Source organism: Danio rerio, chromosome 22 (genome assembly GCF_049306965.1).
Source record: "Danio rerio strain Tuebingen ecotype United States chromosome 22, GRCz12tu, whole genome shotgun sequence".
Taxonomy (NCBI): Eukaryota; Metazoa; Chordata; class Actinopteri; order Cypriniformes; family Danionidae; genus Danio; species Danio rerio.
The window spans coordinates 6345314-6355893 of NC_133197.1; the positions used below are offsets into that span (position 1 = coordinate 6345314).

Genomic DNA, 10580 nt, shown 5'->3' on the forward strand with positions numbered 1-10580 from the left:
GGCAGCCTCGATTTCGCTTTTAAAAATAGCGGCAATGTGAGTCTATTCCTGGACTAATTCCTGGATCACCTGATCTAAATAATCAAGGTATTCGAGACTGTTTTGAACAACCTGATAATTTGGATCCGCTGTGTTTGATTAGGGTTGGAGCAAAACTGTGCAGAGCTGTGGCCCTTCAGGAATTGAGTTTGAGACTCCTGTTATAAAACAAAATTTTCCAAACAGAGCCATCTAGTGGCACACTTGACCATGTTCGCTTGTATTTCTCTACTGACAACCATGTCTATTTTTTACAATGTTTTATTTTGTTTTGTTTCCTTGAAAATATCTATATTTTATGTTCTGCTGAAGTAATTTAGTTTAGCATTCTTTTAACCATAATCTAGAAACATTGCAAATGATTTAAAAATGGGTGGCACGGTGGCACAGTGGGTAGCACTATTGCCTCACAGAAAGAAGGTCGCTGTTTCAAGCCTCAGCTAGGTCAGTTGGCGTTTCTCTGTGGAGTTTGCAAGTTCTCCCCGTAATCACGTGGGTTTCCTCTGGGAGCTCCGGTTTCCCCCAAAGACATGTGCTGTAGGTAAATTGAGTAATCTAAATTGTCTGTAGTGTATGTGTGTGAATGATGTGTGAAGGATTGCAGCTGGAAGGGCATCCGCCGTGTAAAACATATGCTGGATAAGTTGGCAGTTCATTCCGCTGTGGCGACCCCAGATTAATAAAGGGACTAATCCACAGGTGTCAGTTCCTAGAGGGCCGCAGGACTGCACAGTTTAGTTCCAACCCAGCTTCAACACACTTACCCATAGGTTTCAAACATTCCTGAAGGACTCAATTAGTTTAATCGGGTGTTTTTAATTGGGGTGGAACTAAACTGTGCAGAGCTGCAGCCCTTCAAGGTTTTGTCATCTGTGGACTAAGCTGAAAAGAAAATGAATGAATGAAAACAGACGTTGTTTATGGTTGTTGTGAATGTAACACGACACCAGATGGCGCTGATCTAAAGTCTGACCAATCTTTTAAAGGGACAGTTCACCCTAAAGTGAAAATGTCCACATCATTTACTTACATACACGTTGTTGTAAACTTGTAAGAGTTTCTTTCTTCCGTTAAACACAGAGCAATATATTCTGAAGAATGAAAAGGCAGCCATTGACATCCATAGCTGGAACAAGAAATACAATAGAAGTCAATGACTGTGACAACGTTTCTTCACTATATCTTCCTATATCCTGAATACACCAAAGGAAAGGTATCCATTCAAAAAACACTGGAGCGTGAGTAAATGAGGATTTTTTTTTTTTTTTTTTGGTGGGGTTGAACTTTCCATTCAAGATAGCATATTAGCAAAAAAAAAAAAAAAAAACTATATAAGTAGAAAAACTTAGAACATTCTTTTCATTTTATGGCTGCATTCAGAGCAGACCTTTTAAAACCACATTCTGTTTAAACAGACCCATAGTTGTTTGTGGTGTTTGTCTAGTGCAGAGAGCCAATGCTTAAATGCAACACCATAGGTTTGAGTGAAAGTGAAACCATCTGTGGTCTTATTTTCACAGAACCATACGCTACAATCTGTCCTGATGGCTATAGAAGACATACGTGTGCCTGTAGTTTAAGAGTCTTTGTTTATTCTTTTAATAAACACCTCTGAACCAGACATTATTATGAATGCAGCTTGATAGAAACAGATGTTTGAAAAACAGTCTGATAAGATTAAAAGTTAAAACGTTGTTTTTACCTATTGCTGATCAACTATAAACATTGAACATTAAAAATGAAATCATAACTTCCTTTTTTGAAATATTACATAAACAAAATGATTTGAGGAGTGTATATAGTGTTACAGATTTATCTTCCATTATATAGCGAGCCTAAACACTATAGTGACTATATGAAACCACTGTGGTCAGCAAAGGTGGTCTTGTTCTGTTGTGGGGGATCAACATACACACTATAACAATCACACTTCAGTCAAGTGACAGAAGTCTGCTTTCATTATAATGTCAGAGCGCTCTGTGAAAATGCTCCATGTTAAAGTTTTGCTCAGCTTGTGTTGGTGGACGCTGGTTGGTGAGTACTAATGTCTGTTTTTATACCAGCGCTGTTACAGCTCTTGATTAGTAATAAGTAATAATACATTTATGTTTAACTTCTAAAAAAAAAGCTTGAACAGAATAATTATGGTGGCTTGAGAAAATATTCTGATATTCTACATAAACATAATATTTTTTTCTTCGTCTTCTGAGACTATTTTTAAAGTGTATCTCCTCCTAAGCCTTTCAAGCTACTTACTTCAAACTCTCTTCAAACCTTCAAACTGGTCTGACTCGGGTTGCTATATCTTTACTAATTGATCTGACTTTTAGCTTTCCGAAAAATAACCGAGAAAATTCCCAAAAGTCCCATTGACAACATTGGGTCAAACTTTGTAAACTCATAACTCTGCATCAGACTGTCCTACAGACTTATGGCTGAGCTCATTTAACTCAGTCTAGCCAGCAGCCAATTACTAATGACCTTTAAACTTACTAGCCAGTCCCTATTAACCAATTTCAGCACCCTAGTAACTGTCCCATAGACTTTCATAGTAAAAAACTGTCATTGACTTAACAATGGATCAATCTTTGTTTAACTCTGCAACAGACTGTCCTACAGACTAGAGTCTGGCCTCATTTAACTCAGTCTAGCCAGCAGCCAATCACTGATGACCTTTAAACTTTTTAGCCACTCCCTATTAACCAATTTCAGCACCCTAGCAACATAGACTGTGACTAGCTATTCTAACACATGCTAATAGTTTTAACATTCTTTTGACATGCTAATCTTGCTAGAAACGTGATAGTGACATGCTAGTCATGCTAATTCATGCTAACAACATGTCAGAGACAAGCTGATTTGTGCTAGAATCATGCTAATTCATGCTAACATGCTAACTCATGCTAGAAGCATGCTAACAACATGTTAATCCATGCTGGAAACATGCAAACAACATGTTAATTCATGCTAGAAACATGCTAACAACATGTCAATTCATGCTAGAAACATGCTAGCAACATGCTAATTCATGCTAAAAACAAGCTCACAACATGTTAATTCATGCTAGAAACATTCTATCAACATGTTAATTCATGCTAGAAACATGCTCTCAACATGCTTATTCATGCTAGAAACATGCTATCATCATGTTAATTCATGCTAGAAACATGCAAACAACACCAATTCATGTTGGAATCATGCTAACAAAATGATAATCCTTGTTGGAATCATGCTAACAACACACTAATTCATGCTAGAATTAGGCTAGCTACATGCTAATTCATGCTAGCAACGTGCTAATCTATGCTTGAAATATACTAACAACATGCTAAATCATGCTAGATTAATGCTAATAACGTGGTAATTAATTTCTTAGAATCATGCTAATTGATGCTAGTATCATGCTATTACCAACCTCAGACACAGGGATCAACTTAAAATCTTTTTACTGGCTTGCTTCACTCTTTATTGTGGTCGCATTGTTGAATGCAGGGATCTAGCCAACTTGATACTTTTTCAAACTAAATAAATTACTTTTAACAGGTTTCCTCAAGCCACCATAAAGCTTGTCCTCATAGTTGTGATTTATGATTTGATTTCCTAGAAGATTAATGGCTCATCAAATCCATATCAACATCATAGTTTTATAATTATTAAAGTAATTTTGTATTTTTATATTTACTATGCTAATCAAGAAACTCTGTCTACCATTTCGCAATCTAACCACATAAGTTACGCAGTTAAACATTTAGCAATAATTAAAATTTCTTTACTTTTGTTTTCACAAACTCTTCAGGTGTGTCCGGTGAATCAGTGTCAGTAATGGAGGGAGATTCAGTCACTCTAAACTCTGGTCTCACTGAACTGATGGATGATGATCTGATTGAGTGGAGGTTTGTCAATGAAAACACTTCAATAGCTGTAGTTGATATAATGGACACCAGAGTCACTGTATATGATTCCACTGAGAGATTCAGAAACAGACTGAAGGTGGATCATCAAACTGCATCTCTGACCATCACACACACCACAACTGAACATGCTGGAGTTTATGAAATAAAATATACAGGAAAAAGGACCAAACATTTTAGTCTCACAGTCAACAGTAAGTTAAATGAGGGGTTCATTCAGGCTTTACATTATACAACATAAACTCAGTAAAAGACATCTATTCAACACATGATTTATTCAAATCCTTTCCAGCTCGTCTGCCTGTTCCTGTCCTCATCTTCAACTCTTCTCAGTGTTCTTCATCAGTGCAGTATTGTTCAGTGTTGTGTTCAGTGGTGAATGTGAGCGCTGTGAGTCTCTCCTGGTACAAAGGAAACAGTGTATTGTCCAGCATCAGTGTGTCTGATCTCAGCATCAGTCTCTCTCTACCTCTGGAGGTGGAATATCAGGATAACAACACCTACAGCTGTGTGATCAACAACACCATCAGCAACCAGACCACACATCTGGACATCAGCACACTCTGTCTGACATCATGTTCAGGTACATAATCATTGATATTAGAGCTTATTATTAATGATAAGCTGGCTTCCCCTAGGTTTGCTTTTTCTGCTTTTTTTATCATGTTGACTGTCTGAGCTGTTTGTCTTTTCTTTTTTGTCATTGGTAATTTCAGGCAAACAAAGTCTTCTTGAAATGCCTTGACATTTGCTCATTTCATTTCCTTTCTTTAGAGTTCAAAGCCCACTGTTGCGGTTTTACTGAAACTATGATCCGATTGGTCCTCTCTGCTCTGGTGGGCATGGCTACCTTGGCATTTCTGGTTTTTGACATCAGATCCACAGGAAGTGAACACAAGAAACCGATTTTATTAGTACTATAAGTGACATATCTTGGATATTTAAGCATGCACACACAAATATTAGTTAAATATATAATAAACAGAAAGAAAATGTTATGAAAGTGTCATTAAAAAAACAATGTGGTTCATATGTGTTGTTCAATGATATCTAGACAAGGCTTACCAATGCTTTCCTGTCTTAATAAGGCTGATGAGTTGAGCTTTTTAATGCTGTGTACCTTGAGGCCCTCTAGTGGTCAAGATAAAGATTTATGGCATTTTACTCTCTCCTCCGATTCATTTGACATTTTTAATCAACAGCCAGGGCGGATTTACTGATTTTAGGGTCCTAAGCAAATCCAGCCATGGCGTCCAACAGTCCTAAAATGCACCATTTTTACTTTTAATACATTTTCTTGTTTGCAGTTCAGTCCATATGAAGTAAACTACAATCCACGACAGCAGCGAAATGATCAACGCGTGTCAATGTAATTAATTATAAAAGTTATTTTCCCCACAAAAAAAAAAACAAACAATCTTACAGACATGTCTTTATTGTATTTTATTTCTCTGCTGAAACAAAACAAAACAATCTAAGCTATCATAGACGTCTTAAAAAGTTTACAAAAAATCAATCAATCAATAAATAAATAACTTTATAACATTGCCACCATTAAAACCAGCACATTTTTATGGTGCTTTGGGACATTTTGGGGCCCAACAGTCAACGTTATTTAGATTATGTAACATAAAACATCTTTTCTATGCTCTACTTTTAAAATTATTAGTTTTACTATAATAGTTTATTATTAATTATTACATAACATTAAATTATTACAACAATATTTAATTTAAATTTATATTAAACCAAATTTAATTACGATAAAATGTTAATAGTTTGACTTAGAAAACAATGTTATATGTAATTTATACTTCTAGATTATTGGGGCCCCCAAATTTCCGCTTACCTCGCTTATTGGTTAAATCCGCCCCTGTCAAAGCCTACACAGTTTTTTTTTTTTTTTTAATGTATGTTGTATTGCTTAATGCTGTATTTTTACTTGTTTAATTGTACACTGCAAATGTTTTTTTTTTTTAGAAATGTTTTTAAACTGAAAGGGAATTTCAACTAAATGTGTTAAGTGTCGATGATTCTAGTGGTTATGAGGATGTGCTTAATCAATGAGTTGTAATTGTTTAAATAATTTTACCCCAAAGCGAAACTATTAATTATAGACAAAATTGCGAATTTTCCTATGTAGATGAACATATATGTTGAGGAAGGAGGAGCAGTTTTATATTTAATATATATATATATATATATATATATATATATATATATATATATATATATATATATATATATATATATATTTTTTTTTTTACAGAAAAGAATCAATGACAGCGAAATCAAAAGAAAAAGACTAAACTCTAAAATATATTGCAAAAATAAACAGACCAAAAGCATATATGCTTCCATTTTAATATTAAGTCTTGAAAGAATGGTTCATGCAAAAGTTTATGATGAATGATTTCTTTTCAAACACATAAACACTCTGAATATTAAAACAGACTTTTAGAAACTCAAACTTGTCCCCAAAAACTGTATCTCCAAAAAAAAAAAAAAAAACTCCAAACTGTATGTAATGTGTTCATAATCTGCATATTCTCCCTTATAATCCTCACATTTTAATTTGCCCTTTTACAAATCATGTTTTACGTACCTTTAAACCTATCATGTTTACTGTCGTTGTGCTCCTCATTTAATCCCACAGCTCATACCAGCTGTTGTGAACAGTTTTAATATTACAGGAATGAAAAAAATCTGTGGTACATTTAATTTTGATATTATATTTACACATGTATACACATATATAAACTGTATACACACATATCTTTACAAGTTTACTTGTACAATTATTAAACACACCCACACACACACAAACAGACACACCCACACACACACAAACACAAACAGACACACACACACCCACACACACACAAACACACAAACACACAGACACACACACACACACACACCCACACACACACAAACACACAAACACACAAACACACACACACACACACACACACACACACACACACACACACACACACACACACACACACACACACACACACACAATTGGAGACCTATATTACTTACGGGTGATAATTGATTTCACTTACATTACAATTTACACCTTTTTGCTTAGTTCAATAGCTGCAGTTACATTTAATTGCAGGAAAAAAAATTTAGACTGTAAAAATAAGTGAACAGACAAAACTTTAATATTTTAATCAATAAAATATTAATAAGAACACATGTAAACAGAAAGCAAAAACTCAAATACCTAAAATGATCAACAAATCAGCATGAGCACAGGCATGTTATCAAACCCATTCTCATCTTTTAGAGCCTCACACAAAAACAAATATATAAAATGGCACACACAACTCCGAATTGTTTATATAAAACATAAAAAGCCTATATGAAGAATTATTTCAGGCTATGGTCCAGTAAAAAAAAAAAATAGTTTTTTAACTTGACTAACTCAAACTGAGAGTGCTTCACACAGGTGAGTGGGCTTGACAAACCACCTGTAGAAAACATACTTTTTCAGCTCTCTGACACTTTAACAGACACTACACTGTTAGACCTTACCGGGCATTTTTACAGTAGAATACTGGCAACACTGTTGCCAGTCACTCACTGTAAAAGTTTGGTTACAGTAAGTAACTGGCAACAGTGTTGCCATTTAATTACTGTAACTGAACCATTACAGTGAGTGGCTGGCAACAGTGTTGCCAGTTATTTACTGTAACTGAACCAATACAGTGAGTAGCTGGCAACAGTGTTGCCAGTTAATTACTGTAATAGAGCAGTAGTGGTAACTAACTGGAAACTGTGCACAGTTAATTACTGTACTGTAGTGTTACAACTCACAGCATTATACTGCATACACATTAATAGCATGTCATAGTCTTACTAAAATTAATTAGTATTCTTACCTTTTATTAAAAATAGAAGGCATAAAAATTTAGACAAATGTATTTTATTGTTTTGGCAGCAAACAAATATACAACAGAAAATGTATAACAAAATTAAGAAATCAGCAGATATAAATATCATCTTTCATATTACAGGTCTGCACAGTAAGGCTGCGGTCACACTATCGTTTGAGCATGCAAAATTCTGTTATACGGCACTGCGAAAAGAAGTGGGATTAAGCAAAATAATTGGAGATTGAAAAAGCAAGTGACTGGTCCATAGTTTAAATTTTTGTTCAGACAGGTCATGTTTTGATCTTTGATTGGTTTTAAGCAATCACATGATGTGATTTCGCAGGTCAGAGATCTCCAAGTTTGAACTTTCCAATGCTGCAAACAGTGAAATTTTTCGCATGAGCTATCATTCCAGGTCTGCAGCACTCACATGCGTTTAAATGGAAGTCTAAAGGGAGAAAAGTGCAGTGTGACCGGGACTTTAAGCTGTAACTCTAATTGAACACACCTGATCAAACTAATTAAGGCTTGTTAGAAATCTACAGGTAATGTTGAAGCAGGGTGTGAACTAAACTCTGCTGCGCTGCAGTCCTCCAGGAACTTGGAGTTTGACCCCCATGGTTTTTAGCATATTTTTAAAGCAACTGCCAACATTTATCACAATCACATATCAAAAAAAAAAAATGCACGCATGCACACACACACACAGAAAGTGCTGCAGTAAAATGTGTTTCTCTCTCCTCAATGCTGACCATGCAAAAAAAAAACAAACAGCAAAAAACAAAAAATAATTATTTTATTTTTTAAAGTTTCGAATAACTAAAAAATAAGCATATGAAAAGAACACACACATACTCTCTCTCTCTCTCTCTCTCTCTCTCTCTATATATATATATATATATATATATATATATATATATATATATATATAGAAACATGTTTGTCAAACACAGGCAGATACTGTCAATTCTCAATAAAAAGTTTAAAATAATTCTAAAAAACAAAAACAAAGTCGGCAACACCGAAAATCTAAAGGATCCAATCTTTTATTGTTATAATTATTATCTACTTTAAAATCTCATGACCACAAACTTTTCTATGGTTTCTAATATAAATTCATAGGTGGAAACACAGCTCTGAAAAATACTTAGCAACAAACTCACAACCTTGATTCCCTGTGATGATTTCTGTGCACATGTTACCTTACTGAGATGATGGAATTTATTGGTTTTTATGTGCATAAACTTTTAGCATCTGTACAGTATTGCAATATGCAATATCCAATAGATAAATATACTTAAAAGCGAGGAGAGGCTAACTAGCTAACAATGTAGCTTTCAAGTACACAGTTCAAGATAACAACAATATAACTTAAAACACAGCCTTATTTTAGAAACCCTCAAAAGCATTTTAACACATTTTACTTACTCATTGTAGATTCTTATTTAAAGCCTAAAGCATCAGACTCTACATTTGAATTGATAGACAGAGAATAAAGCACACTCAGCAGTAAACAAATCAAACACCTGACTCCCTTAAAGGGCCAGCATTTTCTGAAAACTTTTTCTAATACCTTTGTGTTTAGAATAAGACAGCCTGTGGGAGTGTGGTGAGGCCTAAATCATTGTCTTCTGCCTTTAAAATGCACGTCTCTATAAACAGCACCATAGAGCATCAGACTAAATGGGACAGTAATGGTTGAACAGTAATTTGCCATTTATTGTCACAGTACATAAAGTAAATTACTGTAATTTATCCTTTGCATTACACAATTTTATACAAACTCTACTTTTTTTACAGTAAAATACTGTTTCATTTCATTACAGCAAAACACTGACTAGTTTGCAGTTATTTACTGCATAATCTACAGGGTAAGAGTGCAGTTAAGCTTTAACCCTAATTAAGCACACCTGATCAAACTAAATCTAAAGGTAGTGTGTTGAAGCAGGGCTGGAACTAAATTATGCTAGGCTGCAGCCCTCTAGTAGTTTGACACCCCTGGAGCATAGCATATTTTCAAATCAACTGCTACATTTATCACAATTATGCACATATTGTTTAATAAAAACAATTAAAATATGCAAACTTCATCCATAGGAAAAAAAAAATTATAATAAATAATCTGATCCTCATGTAGTTCCAAAAAACATAAAAATTACATGATTTATACATTTATTTAGGTAAGCCTTTATACTATACTGTTAATCCCACTTTTACTTACTTTAATTGAAGTTTTCCAAACAAATTCATTAAGTCTCTGCAAACATGTATGTACGTGCTGTTTAAGATATATTTTTTTTTAAATAACGCATTTTTACTAGTCATTTAGCAAAATACTAATATTCAGTTGAAAGTGCAATTGAAAAGCTGAACTATAGGTTAAACTAGGCAAATTAGACTAATTATAGAAACGTAAACAAAGTTATAAGAATTATTATGACAATTTCTTTGCTCTGTGTGAATATTTTTGCCTTTAAATGCATTTCATCCATATCTTATGCTTAGCTTTTAATGATTTCTGTGGTATTGGTTGACTCCTGATACTCAATGTTAAAACATAAAAGAAACCAAAGAAAACACATGGCTGCAGTGAAATTCAGCTTAACATCAATGCAATGTCCCACTCTCCCCTTAATACTGACCATTCGCATATCAAAACTGAACAGTAAATATATATAAATATATAAAATTATATAATAAATATAAATAGCAACATAAAGCATCAGAGTAGATGGGGCAGTAA

At 34.1% G+C, this 10580-nt stretch overlaps 1 protein-coding gene across 1 annotated transcript; it reads left to right on the forward strand.

Moving 5' to 3' along the window:
- The first annotated feature begins 1997 nt into the window (after positions 1-1997).
- On the forward strand, positions 1998-5119 carry zgc:171887. The gene is made up of 4 exons (NM_001113645.2): positions 1998-2073; positions 3836-4144; positions 4243-4533; positions 4725-5119. Exons 1-4 carry the CDS (start codon positions 2004-2006, stop codon positions 4871-4873), a joined length of 819 nt encoding a protein of 272 aa, NP_001107117.2. The 5' UTR covers positions 1998-2003; the 3' UTR covers positions 4874-5119.
- The last annotated feature ends 5461 nt before the right edge of the window (positions 5120-10580 follow it).